The sequence below is a fragment of the Anopheles marshallii genome, chromosome 3 (genome assembly GCF_943734725.1).
Source record: "Anopheles marshallii chromosome 3, idAnoMarsDA_429_01, whole genome shotgun sequence".
Taxonomy (NCBI): domain Eukaryota; kingdom Metazoa; phylum Arthropoda; class Insecta; order Diptera; family Culicidae; genus Anopheles; species Anopheles marshallii.
In genome coordinates this window covers 71957593-71980162 of record NC_071327.1, presented here as the reverse complement: position 1 = coordinate 71980162, position 22570 = coordinate 71957593, and the positions used below count along the sequence as shown (strand labels likewise).

Below are 22570 nucleotides of genomic sequence, written 5' to 3'. Positions count from 1 at the left end.
AGTTTAAACGACAAACATATCAACAAAACAAATAGCTTTTTAATACTGTTAGGCAAACATATTTCTCTCAAAGAATTATGTTGAACAAATTGATGAAAATGTAGAACAAAGTCCTCATTGATTGGATCAAATTGCGAATATTAATGTTGATGAAAAGATTGTGATGAAAAAAAACGTGCATTTGCCAGAGCAAAGAGTACGAAACATTGTTCCAAATATGTATTGCACACTCGGTCAGGTCATAATGAAATGTATTTTTCTGAGAATTTTTCAGAAACTCAAATACACAGTGTTGTATTGTACCTTACTGCTTGAAGGGTTCACTAGCTGTCAACAGATGAATTGCGACTCTTTGTTTTACCCAACATGCTAACAGTTCTGTTACACATTGCTTTTAATGGTAATGATATCTCTATCTGCTACAATTTTTCGGAATCCGAAATTAAACTTCGTATTTCACATTGATACTCGTTAATTTCGAAGAACGCACCTCCAATTTGAAAACCCATTTGGCGTTATTAATGTTTGCTCACCAATCATTAAATAACGCTGGTTAAAAGTCAGTTCCTAAAACAACATAAAAAGAATGCAAAACACATTACGACGACGACAACAAAACCGAACATTTTTACCATGGCAAAACAACTAATTGATGTTTGACCTTCAAACAACATTATCTAACGCTGCCTTGCAAATCGAATTTCCATACTGTGCCGAATGGCATGGACCGGGTGGCCGGGCATTACAGCTAAGCTTTGCGCTGCCTCGTCTCGGTATTACACAAAGGATTAAATATTCAAACATCACGCACAGTACGCAAAGCGTGGCACCAACAAAAGCAGAACCGTGCAAATGAATGTATAAAGCCGTGTAAATATTGAATATTCCACCGGTGTTTTAGCGTTGCCAGCGGCAGCACAAATCCATTCACGCTAAGCAACGCACCACCGCTTGCTGGTGGCGTTATTATGGTGGAATCAGGTGGCACCGATGCTGTGGGGGTGGTTTTTTCATCTTCCGTAAGCTTCCATCCATTGCATTGAATGAACCCTTTTCTTCGACGCATATCCTCCGGCCGGGAATGTTAAACCGGTCAATGGTAGGATTGTGTGTGAATGCAAGGAGATTATGGAAACCTCAAACTTTCAGCCGGATACACTGAGATACGATCGATATTGATAAAACCCAGTCAACTCAACCAAAAAACAACCTCTAAATCTAGCGTTTTTAAAACATTCTATTGATTTGTACGATTGCTGCAGGGGTTTTTTTGGGAAACGTAAAAGCTTGCACAGTAGAAGCGATTTGGCTTAGTTCTTTGTTGTACATTTTCCATTTGTTATGGTGCACTTTGCCTTGCACAGGGCAACGTACAAAGTCAACGTACAGTACAATAACAATGAACTGGTAAATTAACAACATATCATAAAGACATTTAGCATAAAAAGTTATGCGTGCAGGAACGTTCGAGTGTGCTCCCGTGCTCATGAATATGTGTACACAAAGTGAATCCCTTACAGTATGCGCACATTATGACATTCATTCGGAATGCTATCAAATTCTATATGCCGGCTGCCCATCAAGATAAAACGGCTCCAACTAAACATGGAAGCCGGTCCAAGCCGTTGAAATCAATTACACGGAATAGTTTGCATAACCTGCAAACCTATTGCAGCCATTATACAATCCATTAACAAACATGTTTGCCGCTAGTCCTTTCGTCTTGCTGGTTCCGGCCCACCCTTTGGACCCCCGCCCATCCGTTCACTATTGCTCGCTCGGCAGACGATACGCCAATGCGAACTGATGGACCGGAGTCTGTTCGGCTCTATTTGCGGAGTGTGTCTGCCCCGTGCCGGAAGGTACGGTTCCGATGATATCGATTAAATTTATTTTTGATCGCTGCACTGTTCCCCGGCCCCCGGAAGGGGCTTTTGCGATTTGTTTATCAAATATCAACAATTCATCCGACCCGACTGGATGGGCGGCACCCTTTAAAGGGTGCGCACTTTGCATTCAACCGATCACCCCCGGTATCAGTTTGCTGCCACACCGGCTGCTATCACGTGCCGGCAAGCATCATCCGTCCCGTAACGATGCCGGTGGTCGTCGGTTGTCTTCCGGCCTGCCAGTCACAGGATGCCTTACATCTGCTCCTTTCCTCGGGATGTGCGTTGACTTTTCCAATTCATCCAGCACTCCAGCCATGGCTGGCATGCGGAATGGTTTGCCAACAATTATTCTACATCCTTGTGAAGTGCACCCCCCGCCCTCTATTACCGACCGCCTTTCCCCCCACCTCATCCTTCTATCAATCCATGATACGTTGCTGGAGAATGGTCTTGTGGTTAGCAGCCCCATAAAAAGCTGATTTTGCCACCCTCGTTACACTCGTAACGATATTGGTACACATATTATGCATGAAATGTTGCTGCTCGAGCAGGGAATAAATTATAAGCTTTTTCCGGATCTCATCCCCGAACACTGCAGCCCACACGGTTTATGGAGTCCGATTCGAACAAAGACGAACCCCAGCCCGGCGATCGGGGCTGCGGCAAAGATCGGTACGCCCACCCAACCCCCTCCCCCCCTAAAACCGAGATGTGGGATAAATGTGAAAAATGGTGTCACGAAGACGATTATAGGATGCTCCCCACGGCAGATACGGAGTGTTCTACACGGTGGGTTTCCGGTTCTGTGGACGTGCAGCTATGTACCGTATAGTGCACGGTTCGCATCACTAGTGCCCGTGCACAAAGCGATAACTCACATACCAACTCGCTGATCCACATCCGACCAACAATTTATATTTGTTTTACCTCCCACTCATGGTGCTGCATATGCCCACACACGGGCTTCACGCGCCCCAGTCACCATGGGAGCGGCAAAACAAAACCAGGGGAAAACCGAAGAAGAACAAAAAAAAAACATTTCGAACATTCCACTTGCGGGTAAGAAGCAGCATCATGCATGCTGCTTAAGAAAGGCGTTTGCCTCCAACCATAATAAGCAGGGAGAAAATATGTCCATTCCTTTCGCTGGCAACTGGCTGTTTGCTGGTGCCACTGGTGCCAACCGTGCACCCGAAAGGTACGGAATGCCGGCTTGAAGTTAATTGACTGTAAAGCAATAAATTGTAGCTGTACATTTCAACCGACCGGTCCACCCGGCCCGGGGGACTCCATCGGCAATGGCTGCGCAACAACAGCGAAAAGCTCATTCCCGATTTTGTCTTTGTCGCTGTGTGTCGCATCGTACGCACTCTTCCTGTTTGGGGAAAAAACAGTTTTGTCTCCCTTGTCATCTCTGCTACCCTTAAATACCCTTAAATAATATCACCTTCTTCAACGCTCCGTTCCCACCATCATTTACCACGCCCAGATCAGATTCCAACACACGCACCGTGGGAACGGTCTAGTGCGATTCCATTTCTTACGCCCGTTCGGTTTCGACCGCAGCTTGCTGAGGTGATTTTTCATCCGCTTAAAATGAACGAGCTCACAAAAGTTAATAATGCTAGCCAATTTGCTGGCGTATCACCGACCGTCATACGTCACGCGGGCAAAAAGGAAGATGAATTAGTTTCACGCAATGCTAAGCTCATCTGCATCTCTAGGCAGTGTTTTTTTTTTCACTTCCTTCACGCTTCCTGAGTGTACTGGAGCTTATTTTTGCATACTAGACAGCTCAAAGTTTGGCTGCACCTAATTACTTAGTGTGTCACAAAACTGACAGGCTAGACCAAAAGACGCTTATATCTATGCACAAACACATACAAGAGTTATAATTTGCTTCCATTAAGGTTGATGCTAGAAAATGTTTTTTAATAAATTTGAATAAAGTATTGGAGCGATAAAATTCTACATCAAATCTGATTTGTTTATAATGTCAGATGATTGCTTACTTTGGTTCTTTTAGGAGGATTTTTTCCCCCTCCAAAATCTCCAATTTGATTGATCGCTCACTCGTTTTGACATCTTTTCCATCATTCAGCCGAAACAAGGGTCTTTAACAACTTTAATAATATTTGACCTTTTTACTTCTTTTTTTTCCTTTTTTTTTAATCGTAACCAATCGATTAATGTCAAGAGTGTAGTACGAACTCCCTTTGCTGTTCTTACGTTTATTAGGCCATTGTATATGCACAAAACAAAAACTGTACTTTTATTTAAAACCAAACTTTATAATTAAACATTATGAATTCCGACCATGTATACGACTTCATTCTATTTGTTTATCTTAAAATGTATTGATCTTATTTGAAAGTTCAATGAAACAATTATTTTCATTAATTCATGTATTATAGTTTAGATCTTTAAAATTCATTCAAAACAAAACTTAAATTGAGTTTGAATGATGGTGAACATTTAAAGTTACTTAATGACTGTGAATCGCAGAGCCATTTTTAGACAATAACAAAAAAAACTACGTTCTTTCATCTCCTGTTTGTTGTTGTCCTATTGCTTTTTTATTATTTGGCGAAGAAAACATCTGTTTCAATGCGCTACGTTTTGGTTTATTCACCTCTCAAAGCTTTTTTATACGAACTACTGGGCGTCGCCATTGCTCGTTTTTTATGGTGTTTCGTTCATTATTGATTTAGTCTCCTTTAGTAGTGTATGTGTGATTTGAGTATACCCCAGCATAATCGAATTCAGATCTTCCAACACTTTGGAAGGATAAGCTACAGCTACAGTTACAAATTTTAGAGGATATATTAATTTAAGTATCGATAAAAATTTATCACATTTTATCGAAAATGTTTCGAAAACTGAACACACGTTTTTCGTAATTGTTTTATTATTTATAAGTTTCGTTGATTTTGGTTTAAAATTGACAAATTAAATTTCCATCTCGTCCATTTCCATTTCCAAGCACATACCAATCAATTCCGGTTTAAACTCAAACGTCCATATTGACGAATGCTTTCAAACAGTCCGTGTAACTGCATTTGAACAAGTGTTTCGCCGATAAAAAAACTTCTTCGAGTGTGTGTGTGTTTGCCTATTTTTCAATAATGGCACCTGTTTACACTACTGTACTCGATTTGTTTCACTTTTCTTCCCCCCGCCCAGGAATGGCATCGTTGATCGACCGCAGCGATATGATACTCAGGACAGCGTTTTTCCTGCTTTCACCCCACACGCCGGACAAGAATGGTGCCGGCGGCAACACGAACTCACTCGACAAACATACGTACGGCCATCGGGGCGGCGGAAGTGCCGGCGGTACCGGCGAGGGTACGAATGCGGGCGAGAGTGGCGAATCCGGCGGTCCGGGACTATCGAACTACTTCGAACAGAGCAGCGACAGCGAGGAGCTGCTCAAGTACTACAAAATGCCGATGCAGTTCGGGACCGAGAACTACACGCTGGTGACGTCGCAGATAGGCAGCACGGCACACGTCCCCTGCCGGATTCATCACATCGGCGAGGGTGTGGTAAGTGAAGCCGCCTGTAACTGGCTCCATTTCGCGTTACAAATGTGGTCCATTTCCGGAGGGGGGGGTTGTTTGTGTGTGTGTGTGGTAAAAGGTAGCATAGTCGACAACAGTGGTGAAGGGTTTGTTGGGAGTGTACACTCAACCGGCGCACTACATATCGGATGGCACTTGATGGTTTGGCAGAGAGTTACTTTCGAATCAAATTTCGATTTTTGTTTTGTTCAGTTACTTCGAAAACAGGGAGTAAATCGATCTGTTTCGTGCTATTCGTGTGAATGAAATATTTCATTCATACTGCGATGTTGTGTTTGCCAACAATAGTATGTTGTATTGATTCTATTTTTGATTCCGCATTTCATATCGCGTAGATATTTTTAATTAAGTTTGTAACAAAAATGATTGAAGAATATTGGTTCTATTCTTTCTTTTTGTTAACAGAATATGATTCCTTCAATGCGTTTTATCAAATGATGTGCTTACAAAATAAGAATAGTTGAGTGAGTTAAATTGAGTGAATGTGTGAGTTATTTTGAATCTTTGTGAAAAGTTCTGTGTTTCAATTCACTAAGTGAGAATTTCAGTTCACTAAGTGAGAAGTGAGAAAAAATTAATTAAAGAGGTAATTCATCATTGAATCAAAGAATCTTCAAAGAGTTCAGGCGATTTTTAACTCACCTACCCAACCCGTCCGATTGTTTTATGGGTAATATTCTTAACGCGACAGGATCGGTACCAAATCTCATTCGGACCCTTTTTTCTATTAAGCTGAACTAACTGACATATCCAACTATTCCACAATAAAAAAGAATCAGTACATAACATGAATGATTAAACAAGCTAATTTACTTAACTTCTGGAATTGTCGAACCTTTGAAGTAAACTACAATTATTTACAGTAATTTTGTACAAATCTCACCATTGTGTAGCATAAACTTAATAAGCGCATCGTTTAATTTAATAACCAAACATTTCCCGTTGAAGAAACGATCGGAAATGCATGGAAAAATGGTAAATTGCTGCTAGATCTGTTGGAATCGTTTCAAGGATTAGATCCGAATTGCCTGGATGCCCGATAGCCCGACACCGAACCGAAAGGCAACCGTCCAACCGGTAGTCGTCAGCCATCGTGGCAGACTCTCAAACAACCATCAAATGATCGAAAATGGGTGATTACTGAAATTGTGATCGGTAGGAGTTTAGTGGGTCCGGTCAGGCGATAAATAAAACATGCCGAACGTTTCCCATGGACCTGTGGTGCAATGGGAGTTCGTGACTGGAATGCTAATTCTCGTTCGCTCTTTTCACGTGCAATAAACTAGGATTTACGTTCGCTGGCGCCATACCGAACCGAATGGACGAACGGTTAGGCACCACCTTAGCCTGCCATCCGATGGAAGCGACAAGCGTCTAGGCGGAAGGAAACATGAATGTTTAAAGTGCCACCGGATTGCGAAAGAACTGCACGTCACCGGTGTTGGGCGAAATCTGTGTGTCCGCGCGGAAGAATGTTGATCCGAGGACGTTAAAGAAACCGTTGCATCAAGAGCTTGGGAAAGAAAATCCGCCTGCCGGATTGATGGTTTCTTGCGCTGTGTACTATTTATTATGCTAATAGGCTACTATCCCAGGTAATATTTCCATCACAAAGCCGCTCTGCCTGCTGAGTTGGGTGATGTGTCAGTCGGCAAGGTATGTTGGAAGTTGCTTCCGCACCAAACATTCATCTTTGTTAGAATGTAAACGGTTACAATATCCTTTAATCCTATAAAATACGGCTTGAAGTCAACGAACACTTGAAAAAGCATGAGGCGAAGCACTAAAATTACTCAATAATGATCTATTAAACCCTCCTGCAGTGAATAGTGTCCTCGTTAACGTATCCAATCGATTCAAAGTAACGTGTACAGTGCGCATCACCGACTATTGATCCCATGCAACCACGGCGAACCATTTCATTCCTCAAAAGTCACTCTTTATTGTCCATTTCTTCAAGCAGAATAATACAGCAAAGTGCAAAGCGAGCGCTTTAGCTGTTGGCTGCATGAACGATTCGTGTATGCAACTGCACCAACGATCCGTTAGCGAAAGCAATGAATAAATAAAACACACAAACTGTCCCTCCGCAGCGGACGGGACGTTGCTAGCATGTGGAAGACTCGGGCGGTAACGTGGTTCGCGTTGTTCGCAACGCACGCTGCGCACGGAACAGACAAAAGCGCCGGATATCGGTGGCGCTTTTCTGCTTGCCACTATCGATACTGACAGATGAAGCGTGTACGTGCGATGGTACAGCATGGTGTATCGAGTGCAGCGATAAAAAATCGGTTTGATATACGAGTATTTGAGTGAAATTTAGCAAATCTGCACCGAATCCTTTGACAGTTTCCGTCCATTCAGTACCATCCGTCAAAGCGGGTGGAAGCGGTTCCAAAAACTCAAGTTGCTCTTGCATGCAGCATCGCCAGCACCGTTGATTGGTGGACAAGCTGTCTTTATGTCGTTTTTCCGTCGGTGACACTGCCTGCCCGTATATTAAGCCGTGAGAACACAGCTCTGTGTTCGGTTTCTTCTGGTGCATCTGTATTCGAGCATTCATCAAACACTTAACTTGAACGGGCGAGTATAATTGCAAAACTTTATCCTCAACCTCTCATTCACTCGCCCGTGCCCGGGAACTTTGTGACACGATCGGGGGTTGGGGTTGGAAAGTCACCGTTTCCGCCTAGCCGAACAGCATCGCAGCATCATCCAGATTGGAACAACATCCATGCCTGCAGTTCGGTATGAGCAGTCCGCCGTGAACCACAACCCAACAGCTCGCCCGACGATCCCATCTTCATCCATAACCTTCCACTGCACGTATCTTATCGTTACCCAGCAGGTGATCTATTGTTTTTTTTTTTCTCTGCTCCACCCGACGACTGTATGTGCCGCCTTCCGTACTGATGCCCACGTGCATTGTGTGCGCAAATACAGTGCACCCAGCAGAACACATTCCTGCTCACAATAAACATGTACGTTACGGTGGTACGAATTTTCGGGATGCGCGTTTGGGCGCGTAACTCGCTGAAGCTTCCTTGTGCAGTGTAATTTGTTTTCTCCGTACAAATAGTTGCACATAATGGAGGAGTGTTTTGTTTTTTGGAGGGGATACGAAACTGATCCAAACATGTTTGTAATAAAATTCTCAGCTAAAGCTCGTAATAACAATAAAAAAACAGCACCCACAAAGCTTACCTCCCAACAGGCACACCACTTCCAGGGCTTCCAAAAGGGGTTTTTACAAAGGGACCACCGAAAACCGCAAATTTCCGAAATTCTGCTGCAAGCCACTGCCAACCCGAGCGGAACAGCCAGGATATGGGCATGTTTAATGTTGACCGCACCACTATGGAATTAAACCAAGCAAGAAATCGTTGTAAAAGTTTGTTCATCGTTTAGCAATAAACCAGTCACGGCACGCATTTATCATTTCCGGGAAGTTTCTCCCATGGCGAAATCCAGACCCAGCGTGTGCGTGTTGCGCAGGCAACAAACACCAAACGTACCTTTTGCATAGCAATGTGAATGATCGTATGTGTGTGTGTGTGTTTTGTTTTCTTCTTTTCTTTTTATGATTCCGGCGCAACGACGACACGAACCCGCCCATAGGTGTCTTGGATCCGGCGAAAGGACTATCATCTACTCACCGTTGGCTTGACGACGTACAGCAGCGATGAAAGATTTAGTGCTACCCACCTGCAAAATTCAGAGGTTTGCCAATTGCACTTGTGTCGTGTTGTTTATTGTTTTTCCTTGTGTTTTTTTCGTCCGTAGTTAGTGTTTTCCTGTGCGTTATTTTGGTTTTTGCACCATCACCATGTGATATAAAAGAGGACCCCAGAAAAAAAAAACATAAAAGGTCCTGCTCTGTTCTGCTGAGCTTAAGTGTCGTTCCAGCACGCACGCACTCACACACGTTAACGCGTGTCCTTTCTAACCTATCACTAACATGTGTTTTGATGCTTTGCTGTTTTCCTTCCCCCAACCGCCCATCACACCCACACGCTGGCGCGGACGCGCAGGACTGGACGCTGCAGATAAAGTTCGTGCAGGATCGGGACGCCGGTCTGTACGAATGTCAGGTGTCAACACACCCACCAACGTCAATATTTTTAGAGCTGAAAGTGGTCGGTAAGTAGCATTAGATGACGATTCCCAACAGCAGTGTGTGTGTGTGTGTGTGTGTAATCACCGGCGTAAAAGAACCATTTTGGTGGAGTGCAAATAAACGCCGTACGGGTGTGTGTCGTAACCATTTCAATCGAGGCCAACGATTAAATAGCACCACAGCCCAATCTTTGCGCCCGTTGCATTAGTCGCACTCTAATTACGGTTGCATAAGAGGGTGGCGACCGTGTGTCTAGTGCTCACACGAATTGTGCAAGGCTTTGCAGGGTTGAGCAGGCTTGGAAAATCTCATCTTTTCCCTGCGAATGGGCATTTCCCTAGCAGCAGCTAGTTATTATCAGACATTACACACCGGTACGTGGGTGGGACATATATACACTGCATTTAATTATCGACGGCACAAGAGTGTGTCGACACGTGTAAAACACCACTAGAAATAGTACAACATTGGGAAAACTCGAGAGCATGTACAGTGACGGTCATTGAAATAAGACTATCTACTACTTTTAATGTTATTCAATAATTTTCTTTCTAAATGTCACTCAGCAATTTGGAAGTCTCTCAAATCTTGAATTCATTAAGTTAATATATTTAAAAAAACACATCTGTAAACCTTGGAAAATACCATCTCAGCTGAACTTGTTAACATAATCCCCGAAAATCCTCGGTAACTCAATGTTGATGTTGAAATTACATTCTGCAATCTGTAGTTCGAATTTATCAGATAAATGATATTCGATTTTGTGTGGCATAGTTGGAGCTTTTTCTAAACTCTGTTCAATAAGATGCCGAGACAGATGAGGAATCTTTCGCAATTTCTGAACGTTGCTCAAACAGAAGCTGATTCTGTTTTTTACTGTCTTGAACTACACAGTGAAAGCTTTGCTCATTAAAAAACATTCCAGATCTCTTTGAATCCCAGAGTTTAGACCTATCCTTTAGAATCCCGAAAAAATTCCGCCTTTAGCTTCGCCAGATGTGATCACTTACCTCAAGTTATAGTAAATTATGCAGTGGCCCTACTACACTGACCACCACTGTACATATCGTAGAACATCGTTACTAACTGGAAAGGCTTCTTGCCCATCATACTCATGCAGTATTGTTTTATTATAAATATATTTTCAATCTTATTTGCGCACAACCCTAGGCACCAACATTCCTACTTCCCTAGAAATGTCATCACCCAGCGTACTGTACCGACACCCATTAATACTATGCTTTATGTCGCTTCACTCGCACAGCATCAAGCAGATTGCGTTGCAACCTCACGTTGGCGGTGTCGTTCCTGCCGTGCTGCATGTAACGTAATACCGTAATGGGCAATTTTATATGCTCTTTATTGCGCCCAACACACACACAGACACAGGCACACGGGTCCAGTTACGCATGTGGAAGGCAAACACCCGCAGGGCCCAATGGAAAAATCCCACTCCGGCCCGGGCCAAGCACAAATATTTCAAACATTTTTCTGTCATTCTTTGCAGCAATTCTGCCGAGCAATGGGTGGAGAAGCCCAGCTATGCTTTGCAGCTATGCTCTGGCAAAACGTTTAGCTGCATTGCATTGGTTACGCACAGCGCAACGTTACGCAAGTTTGTGAAGCATAGTTTAAAGACACTGGCGCGTACCGTGTTGGTACACGGCTGGTAGATAAGAATTATTGCCGACAATTTTCATTAAAAGGATTTGAAATGAATTTGTGGCATGTGATTTAAAGCAACGATTTATTGCGTAACACTACTCGCATTGGATAACGCAACGTTCCATTGGCGTATGGTTGGCAGTGTGCAAATAGCATTAGCGAAACGTACTAAAGTGTCGTCAAGCTTGGAGTTGTTCATACACCACAACCAGACAACAGACAAGCGGTCGGTAGGTGTTTTTGCCAGTCTGACAAATAATAAGCTACTCATCTGAAGCACATCCAATATGCTGCAGCTTGTCTAATTCAACACAACAGCTCCTTCGCAACATCCCTTGGACCGGGGGAGATTAATTCGATAAATCTGTCCCGTGCTGGAGATTGTCTTTTCTTTCACCGGGAACACCGCCGTTGAAAGCTTAGCTGGCAGTATTTCCCTAACGCAACCACACAGTTTGTTTGTTTATCCGTGTCTGTGTCCGTTTTTTTTTTGTCCTTGCTTTTCTTACCTTTTTATCCTTCTTTCTTCGCGGTATGTCTTGCCGGCCCGGTCCAGATGACCCATTAATTCTGTCCATTTCAGGAATTTCCCTTTTTCGCACCGCTCAGCAAACGTACCACCGAACCAAACGTTCCGTGCATTCGGACCAGTTTTCCTTTTCCCACAAGTACATGATTCGTCATCTTGATTTTTCTTCTTGGTTTCTATTGCTTTACCGTGCCTTCGGGTTACCCCCCCAAAAAAAAAAAACAGATATAACCTGGAAGAGCCAGGCTCGTGTAATAAGTGCTGCGAGACAGCAACATCATGCGAACAACATCGTGCCGTGGCGCGTGTTTTCTCTCAGTCAATCCCTTTTGCCGTTCCGGTTTTTTTTTGGGGAGGAGACAATGCGCCGTCACGGCACTGTAACCGGGATGCTGTGGCAGTGTCAAGCAAGAACTGTACCGTAGCGCCGAAGTTGTTTGGAAGCTTGTTGATTTCAATTACATAACTGTCTCCCAAACCGGGCCCAACACGATTCGAAAGCGCTCAGTAAACCTGACGAAGTCACTGAATGCTCGCCCCGAACTGCTGGAAATGAAGAATCAAATAAAACCCTCTCCCCCGATATGGGGGGGGGGGGGAGGGATGGTGCGCGTTCGGGCAGGGCGAAATGGAAATCGTGACAAAATGTCACTCTAACTCGGGAATGAGGGGGGGTTGGAGTTTGTATGTTAGGTACACCCGATTGCTACGGAAGGACGGTAGTATTTACATTTTCCCTCCATTTATCACACATTCGATGCCGGTTTGGAGGGGCGAACAAAAAAAAAACGGGAAAGCTCATCGGGGCACAGGAAATTAAATGGTTTGCCTTTTGAAATGGTTGACGAGTCGCTGAAAATGGAAAAGAAGCCCACACACCGACAACAAAAAAAGAAAGCGGAACTAGACCCTTCGATGCGTGAGGTAGTTAATTTTCATCAAAACCGGAAGCACGAAATTGTCACGCGGATGTTGATTTAGCCATGAATGATGGAGTTTCCGGCTACCGTCGCTCACTTTGGCGGTGAGCCCTGCACCGATCGCACGGTGAAACGCAGCCTTAATACCGCAGTTTCCTTCACAGTGGGGAGAAAACAGAAACCCCGACTTCAAACATTCAAAGAACCAGCAACGGGACACGATACCACGTGCAGTGTTGTTGCGTCATGCGGAGCGTTTGTTTTGGGAGGGAGATCAAAAGTTTTGCGCAACACTGCCCAGAGCAATTGCTAGCGAATGAGCCCCTCTCTGTGTTGTGCCGTAATCGGAAGACAATCGAACCACGATTGAGACCTGCCTGACTTTTTTCTCCTGCCCCGGAAAACTCCAACGCCTAAAGCGGAACTTTTTTGCGAATGTCTGGCAAGTGGGGCCGTGGTTTTGCTGCATCCGCTGCTGATGTTGTCTGCATTTCTCATTAAGCGTATTGCGTGGCGCTTTGCCGGACGACACTAGGCGAGCGAGACCCATGCGAACAATCACAAATGGGCAATCACGGCAATGTTTCCGGAGCGCTTTACCAAGTCTGGTCACGTTTCGCCATGGGAAGTACGCCATGGCAAATAATATTCACGACGGTATAAAAGGGAGGGGTCTTCGTAATCACTTCCCGGCGCTGGTGAATTTTTGTCTCGGGGACGGTTGCGAAAGATTATCGCAACCGGGAGATCAGTGGTAGTTCCGTGGAGGACCTACTCATCGCCACTGATAGTGGACCGGGAAGCAGATTGTACCAATGCTTTCCTTCTTTTTTGACCGAAAAAAATTTAATAAGATCCACAGCGAAAGTACCAGCGAAGCTCCAAAATATGCTGCAACCAAAACTCCGACCCGAGCTTTCGGCATGAAGTTTTGCTCCGGGGGGGGGGAAAAATACTTTTCCACAGTCGCTAGATTCCGCGCGCATTTGCGTGAGAAATAAAGGAGATCACAAGTACTGGAACACTTTCGGGAAGTGGGGCCGGGGGAGGAGGAAGTGGTTGGACGCCAAAATTGAAAACCGAGTGCCAGGTTTGTGAACTCAAACCCCATTTCGGCAGTCCATTTACAGCCGGTTGCAAACAGAAGTGTAAACCCTGCCCCTCGTTCTCGAATAGGCTGACTTTGTTGTGATGTTTTGTGCTTACTCGTTACGTAGTACTCCCGTGTTCCTTCGGAAAACTCTACTTTGAATGTTCGCCAAGGCGACCTACGGAGGCCCTGTATAGTTATGGCTTGCTGCCTTGCATAAACGGGAGCACCACTAAAGCCGAAATAAATAGCACTTTGAGAGCTTTTCTTACATCCATCCCGTACGAACACCACCAGCAACTTCTCTTGCCGCTGGTACGGCGGACCAATACCGGAGGCGATTATTTGCAATCCCTTTTTTTCGTGCCCTTTCGTTGGTTTGTGCTTACATTTTTACACTACTTTTCTTTGTCTTCTCTCTGTCTCTTTCTCTCTTTCTCTTAAGGACGTGTGTGTGTGTGACTTAACAGCAGTGTAGGTTGGTTGGTGGTTAGATTGATGGCACTTCATATTTGTTGTGCGAACGAGGCAAGTTTGCAAAGTTTGCACCTCTTTGTAACGAGCTCATTGCAACATCCACCACAGCGGTACAACATTCACAATCCGTACGAGCACACTTTTTAAGGGTGCTGGCGAAGTTTTTCCTGCTCTGTTAACGGAAGGCACCGGTGTCCCTTTTCTGTATGTGTGGGTGCGTTACCAGCTGGAAAATGGGGGAGTAAAATTTCCTTCGTTAAAGTAGCAAATAAATAACGAACCCGGGCCAGGATTTTAACTACCCTTCGGGTTCTCATATGCAACCCCTTGTCCCCCCCCCCCCCCCCCCCCGTCCTGGTAGCGAATGAGTGATGGACCTGGCTGCCGGTACGAACAACGGGCGTACGAAAGTGATCCAAAACTGTCATCACGTGGTATGAATTTACTCACTGGCTTCAAGTTTTCGCACTTGTTCATTTTTCAAATTGATAGCTCATTGTTCGGGGGCGAGGAGGGAGAGTTTTTTTTATCTCAATCCCTCCTGCTGCTTGTGGGTAACACCCCCATTTCCACCCCACCCCGAAGTCGTGAATGTGGTGAATATTTATGTCCCGTAACTTTCAGCAATTCATTAACGTGATGTGCGCCGGGATAGGATGTGTGAAGGTGTGGAGAAAATTTTAAAACTTTCCATGCTGTGCATTGATTCTCCTTGGGGGTTCAATGATAGCGAAACTACAACGGATACATGTAACTTTCCGAAAGGTTTACCGAAAGCGGAGTTTAAAAGTTATTAAAACTTTTCCAAAATTCACCAGAATTATGAAACAATTAAACAATCAATTTCTAAGCACTGGGTTTTGAACAATTCTTGTAAGAAAAAAATGCCTTATTCTCCGTAAATGAATTTGTGCAAGTGTTCCACTCCACTGGCAATTTCTTGAAACAAAATGAGGCTGAAAAATCTTTTCCACTGAATTAAACTCAATTTGGTTCCGAGAAAAAACTTGTCATTTGGAGTGCCAAACGACACTTTCTGGCAATTTTCCAATGATGGGAGAAATGGCAAACAAATCTATTCACATCATAACCACGTAAACGAATTTTTGTTTCTAGTTTTGAGTTTTCGTGTTTAACGCAAGGGAGATTCTGATTGTAATTTGAGATTGTACGACTTAGTTGTTGCGCTTATATGCTATTTCTTACAATTTGTTTCCCCATTGTCACTTACTTTTTTCCATTTTAACTCAAGCTCTTGGGGAAGTACTTTTCATGCTTTTCACTCAAGTTGTAGCAAAACGATTTCGCAACAGTTAAAATGCAAATGAATTAAACATTTAGAGGATGCTCGCAGGAGATCTATAGCGTGTGGCACCAACACACGTCGTGTTTGTTTAGCGCCATCTTGATGTGATCTTTGCACCGACTCGACTGAACACATTCCTTCCCGAAGCGATAGATAATGACATTCTTTGTTCTATTAAAGTATTCGTGGAATGTCGCTCCATTCCTTCACCACTACGTACGTAACGGAACGCGTCCCAGTTCGAAACGCACCCAAACGCAACTGCTACCTCACGTTACCATCGATCCTGCCGAAGGAAGTGCCAACAACAAATCTCTTAAGAATATTATCCACTCCAGTTCCTGCTACGAGCAGGACACTTCGGAGGGTTACCGTAATGCTTGCACGTGGCATTGGCTTTTCGTGCCCGAGATTGCAGGAGTGCCGAAAACGCAAACAAAAAAACCCACAACACAATGTGCTCTATCTCGCTGCCCCCGTGCTGCTGCTGATGCGGCGCAACGGGACGGAAAATGTCATTTCGGTGCTGTTCAAACTTTAATATTGTAATTTGAAAAGTTCGTACCGTCGGCATGGTCGGCAAACTGGAAAAAGGACACCGGAGATTTCGTCCACCATCTCGCCAACGTCGGTGTTCCGTTGCTGGCGTTTTGGCGGGGTGTTACAGACGGCGGTTTTTTTTGGGCGGGGGAAGGGGGGTGTCGGTGTGCCGTTTGCCGGACACTCACGCGCGGGGTAGGGTGTCGTGAAATGGCACAGAAGTAATGCTTTCAAAAGTGCAGCCGCAACCTGTACTTACGGTTCGGCGGAAAGGTGCCATTATTCTCGGTTGGCGTAATTGTCGTAAATGGCAAAATGTTTGCTCATCCATTCGCCGGCAAGCGCAATTCTATTAGCTGCCGGTCAATAAAGCGACATGGCTCATAACCGGCGCTAAAGTGTAACGATTGCTTCAAGTACTTATTGAGGATTGTTAATGGAACGTGAGTTTACAATGAACAATTCATTCATGTAGTCGTTCTGTTTTTTTATTTATCATACCTTTATTAATAGTGTAACGTTCATTTTATATTTGTTTATAATACTCTTATCATTATATCCCCTGAACACTATCAAAAAGGTTAATCATTTTAGTGTTCCCTTCTTGCACCGCGCAAGCTTCCTGTTTCTAATATCAAAGGTCTGCACAAAATGAAGCTGCCGTTCCTCGCTTTCATGATTATTATACGCGTTCTATCTTGATGCGATGCTAGGGGATGAATAACGGATACGGGGGAACGCTAGAAGTTTCCACACTATTTCCGTTCGGTGGTAGCAAGCATCCGGAGATCGTCGAAAATGGCGATCGACATTCGCTAAGTGGATGATGACTCCCGGGAAACGAGTATTAGCTAATGAATACGTTTTCGTTAGTCCGTATAGTACACTTTTTCGCAGAGTCTTAAACAAACTAAGTTTGCACAACCAAACGGAAAGCACATTAGGATTATGAACCATTGTTTGAGTTGATAAATTCTCCGTTCTTTATTTAAAGCTTTTTCAATTTTTCCGAGCTTGTGCTCGGCAAAAGTAAAAAATGTGAACAAATATAATCCGTATATAAAAGAGAGAGATAAGCTAGAAGGAAGCAATTTCGTGGGTTTTATGGTGTTTTGTCTACAAAATATTCTCCCTTATGCTTCAAGATTGCATAAAATTGCACCAATCCTGAGTGGAGTAGTGAGGAAGGTGAGCACTAACAACAACATTATTATTGAAATATTAATGTCGCCAATCAATGTTTCATTGGTATTTTCCAACAAATTATAATTCTTTAGTCAAAGATTAAAACAATAGTTGAATAGTAACTGTTGATTGCGAAGCGTGGCCCGGTGGTGTATTGGTAGTGGCGTCAGTCCTCACACGACAGTATCGGTCCAGAATCCATCCGGACCAATCCTCCGTACGCAAGACTGACTATCCAGCTATAAAATTGAGATAAATAAAGGGCAAATAAAATCAAAGAAAACCAGAAACGACAGCCTCCTGAGGTTGTCGTGCCGATAAAGAAAAAAACTGATTCGAAGCGAAATGGAGACGCCCAGTACTTTGTACAAAAATTCACAATATTTTCATTGAAGCACAATGGAACAATTGGTTTTTTTTACGAAATTTCATATCCTTAATTATTGTTGAAAATAACCGATTTTTTATAGAAAATCGATTTTTAAATAATACACTCGTTTGTTCAGAAAATCATTGAAACTTTAATGGCCGATGCGTAGCATTCATCTTCGTATGGATCTTACGATAAGACACAAGATCCTTATAAGGCAAAACCCTCCAAGTAATTGTGATATAGTGGCTTCTATGGATACATTCGTAGGGTAAAAGTTGTTTTGCTGACCACTGCTCTTTGGCCATTTAGACCAGACAAGGGCATTCTAGTCTCCCTTCAAGCAAACTGTCCATTGCAATGGTGCGTTCTATGCCAACCGTAACCACAGTCAGTGCTTTAGCGTTTTCAGAGTTTTCTTCCCTCCCTGCTAGCAGTTAAGAAGAGCAGCAATCGCTACGATAATAATCCTTGTTTGTAATGATTCCGACCAAGAAAAAACACACACACACGAAAAGGTAACTTTAGCCCCAAATGTCCTCAACATACGCACGACAGGGAGACAAAAATACGATACAAGCACATAGCCTAGGGCCACCCGGATCACCGCCTTATTTTACCCCTTCCACGTGTGCAAGTATTTATCCTTCACCCCCCGAGCAATCTCAGTAATGAATCATAGGCTTTGCTTGGTAGCTGTTTTTGACTATCATTATTTACCCATTTCCAGCTGCTGCGTTAAGCAGTGTTGCGCTAAACCGGCCCATTTCAACATTGCCAAATAATACGTGGCAGTGGCAAATTATACCTTTCTATTTCCATTACCTAGAGCCAGAACGGGGCTTTTTTTATTGTTTCGTTGTTGTTCCTCGTTCCTCGTTGCCGTGTACACAAATGATGACGACGGTACATTTTCGTGGAACAGATCTCATCGACGATAAATTTTCTGCACGAACCGCCTTGATGGAAGGAGCTTCATAAGGCTCACCTTCAAACAGCGAACCAGCGGTAAAGTAGGAGAGACAAAAAAATCCTCATCACGGTTTACTTTCCTGCTGCAGAAGACAAACGGCTGTGGCTGTGGCTCTTAATTATACCTTTAATTTTGCATTCTAATACTAATGATTACCACATTTGGTGTCGGTTTTCTGTAACGCTTCCCGGGGTACGGTTTTTTTATTTACCGCACAGTGTAGTCAAATAAATCTCCATTGAAAACGGCAAAGCAGAGCCGTTTAGAAATAATCCAGACCACCAAAATGGTGATTTTCCATCGCGAATGACACCGTTTTGCTACCTTCACTAAAGCTGGCCTGAATTTGAGTTGGCTTTTTTTTCCTCTGCTCATCACGTTCATTAATTCTTGCTTTACATCCTCACCGTCCAGATGGACATTTTCGGTGGGTAGGTGTTACTAGTATATAAAAAAACCAAAACTCTAAAAATAAAACAACAAGCGTAAACAGCATTGTCATGCCCGCCATCTCACCCACCGAAAAATTGGTGAATAGGAAACACAATTTAGAGCTCCCGGTCAGGCCGGTGTGGGGAAAACAATTAGCACCCAGTGTCCGTACGCAAGCGTTCAGAGCGCCCAACCGTACGGCGCAAACTGTGAAATGAAAATAAAACAAGCTTAGCATAATATCAGCATGAAACCGGGCGACGGCAGTGCTACATGCAATCAATTCCCAGCGGCAAAGCGGTATGAATAGTCGGTACCCCGTTTCCTCCCCGGAAAATGTTCCTTTCCTCCCATTTCCATGGGTCCATCTCCGATTTTCATGACACTTTTTTTGTTTGGGCACCCTCCAACGGTCCTGGGAAATTGGTTTTGGTCGAAGAAAATAGTCCTTCAATTTATTGCCCTTACGCTTGGCAACGGTGGCTCAGCACAGTTCTATCGTAGTACCCCCCGCGGGAGGGGGGTGGATGGGGTGGAAAATTAATTAACTGTACTCACTGTTTGACCCATGCTGGCGAATGTTACCATTTGCTGTGTGTTTCGAATTTTCCCCCCTTTAGGTGGGGCGAATTTTCGCCTCATTGGTGCTCCATGATAAAAGTCAATCGCTTGGTTTTATTTTGACACTTTTTAACGTTCCCTCCTTTTTTAAATTATCCTAAAGAGGACCAACGTGACGATGTGTCCAGTAGTACCAAATGATCCATTTTAACGATTTTTCATAGCTTTAATAGCTGTGTTTTGCATTGCGAGCGTTTGAAAGCAAATAAATCTTACTATCTCGCTGAAAAATGTTACAAAACGATGAGCCATACCGTTGTTGTTAGTGTTGGAATTCGTTCATTTATATGTGGCACAGCGTGCATGAAACGAGCTTCAAACAGAACTGAATTGTAAATGTATTATTTTTTTTATTTGAAGATAATGCTAGTGTTTGCTTGCCGGTTGGTATTTAATCAAACACAAATTGCTTCCACATTATATCCGTATCGCCACTGGCACCGGGAACGTATCCCAGCGTATGGGCAAAAGTGTTTTTGTGTGCCGTGAAATTAATGTCGTTCCATTACTGAATGTGTCCCAATACATTTAAGATACACATTTTTGCATGTGTCACTTTACCTTCAATGGAACTTCCGATGGAGAAGAAACAAATTGCACACAGTACGCACGATCACAGCTACCGGTGATCTATCAACGAGCAAACTCGTTTTTGTCTGATCTGCCAGTTCCGGATGCGATGATGGAAATGGAAAAATCGATAAAATTGCCTTTTAACGTTTACTTAGCATCTATAAGCGGGACAAAAATGGAAGCATATTTTTATGTTGCAATGCGCTACAGCAAAATCAATAATGTGCATCGGTGTAGCTCAACCAAAAGGGATTCATATGATGTGTCTTTCCATCGATGCACAGTAGGCGGTTTCGATCGGTTTGTATTATTTTTCTTATCGCTTCTAAAGGTGTATTTACATCTGAAAAGTATTGTAAGTACAGTTTTTTTTTTATTTATTCCATTGAAATAATTTATTCTCAAGTAAAATTATTAAATGATTGTAATCCATACACAATTAAAGTTGATATACTCCGATTCACAAATCACGACTTATTTTCGCTTTGTTCACAAACAACCTTTTGGTAATAGATATTTTCATTCCAACTACCTTCTCCCATTAATCAGAGAATAAATTAAATTTGTATTTCGTGCAAATCTTCCAGGACAAAGGACTTTTAAAAAGTTAATCTAAAAACATTCACCGATGGAGACGCCTGGTACTTAATGTGTCTGTTTTAACGGATAGTGGATTAGAAACTTTAATAAAATATTGTATATCAAATAAGAGAAGTGACACAATTCTATGCCTCTTTTAAAATGGAATCCAGCTAAACTTTGAAAACATGTTTTTTTTTAATGTATTTTTTGAACTTGGATTTTTAGCATAATTAGAAGATGGAAAGCAAGATGACCATAATTATACAAATGGTTATAAGAGTTGTAATTATTAATCTTTCTGATGCAGAAAAATAATCAAGTTAGCATCCTAATTCCGTTGGGTTGGGTTGAAAATTACCAAATCAAACCTAATTTTTTCTTCGCAAACCTTTACTTTGTCAGCTTCGTCCTCGGAAAACAGCTAAGATAGAGGTACTTTAATATGAATCTTTTCTTAATTGAATAATAGATGAAACACCCATTGATTAGCCTACATCGTATAAAACATAATGTAGGACTTTTTCCACGGAAAATTTATGATGTCTCCATGATTTAAAACATGTTTTACTCACTTCAGCACAGCTAATTTAATGTTCAATAAATCGTCTAAAAAGTTTACCACGACATTGTGCCATCATACTAAAAAAACACGTGCAAAATTTGTGTACCTTCTACTCACGCCCTTCAGCTTCCTTTGGTAAGTGCACATCCTGCCCCATTGTAGAATGCATTCAGCAAAATTTATGTACTGCAATTTTGCAAATTTAAAAAACAAATAACACACGTTCGCGAACGGTGCCACACTTGCGCCAGATTACTGGTCCTAAAATTACGCTAAAATAAGAGCATGAGCTTGAAGTTGGCTTGAAAGAATGGCACCCGTACCGTACTACCATTCACCAGGCGCTAGATAGGGAAAGCCGAATAGGTAAACGGGATGGTAATAAAGGATGGTGGTTAGAAAATAATAGGAAATGGCTCTCGTCTCTTCTGGCGTTCACGGCAACAATATCCCACGTGTCCTCGTGTGTGTGTGTGTGTGTGCGTTTGTCCCCGCAGTCTTTTGTGTCGTAAAGTGACTTTATACTTGTGGAGGTTTTTTTTTACAGTTTCATTTGCTTTTTATTCCCTTCTCTCTGTGCGCCTTTTCAATTCCGTCAGCTACTACCGCTGAGCACAATGACGTTAATGGGCCACTCATTGTTGTTGAAGCTGTGCTGGAATGAAAGCCACCGCATGAATGAATGCATGACTGGTTCAGTGTTTGTGGTCAAAGTTAAGCCAAAGTCGGTGGTTGATGATGTGCCACTGATGAGCGCAGATATAAATGTGTGTGAGAAAGGGTGCACCAGCGAACATAAATAATCCCATAATGATGCATGAGCCACACAGCACACCATTCTTGCTGAGTTGAGTGGTACGATAAAGATGTCATTAAAAACAATGGACTGAACAGCTAATGGTTAATGATATCGCTCGAGCAATGAACCGTTCATGTAAGAAAAAAACTTTATTTTTAATAAAAAATACTTTAAAATATGATTTTATTAGGATATATGACACCATTTGAGGGATGATCGATATTGCATCATTAACTCTTTTTTAATGAATTTGACAATAATTATCAATCATAAAAATTGAGAAGTATGTTATGAAACCTGTAATGCTTTGTAACACATTTTGTATTGTTGTTATTTTTTTTATCAATCGATTT

General features: G+C 42.8%; 1 protein-coding gene across 1 annotated transcript in view; it reads left to right on the top strand.

The window, feature by feature from the left end:
• LOC128711896 (uncharacterized) overlaps positions 1-22570 on the top strand; it is a 38773-nt gene that overhangs the window by 6304 nt on the left and 9899 nt on the right. The window contains exons 2-4 of the mRNA XM_053806785.1: positions 5076-5440; positions 9095-9196; positions 9508-9616. Coding sequence (XP_053662760.1) covers positions 5076-5440; positions 9095-9196; positions 9508-9616 — 576 coding nt within the window. The remainder of the gene's footprint in view (positions 1-5075; positions 5441-9094; positions 9197-9507; positions 9617-22570) is intronic.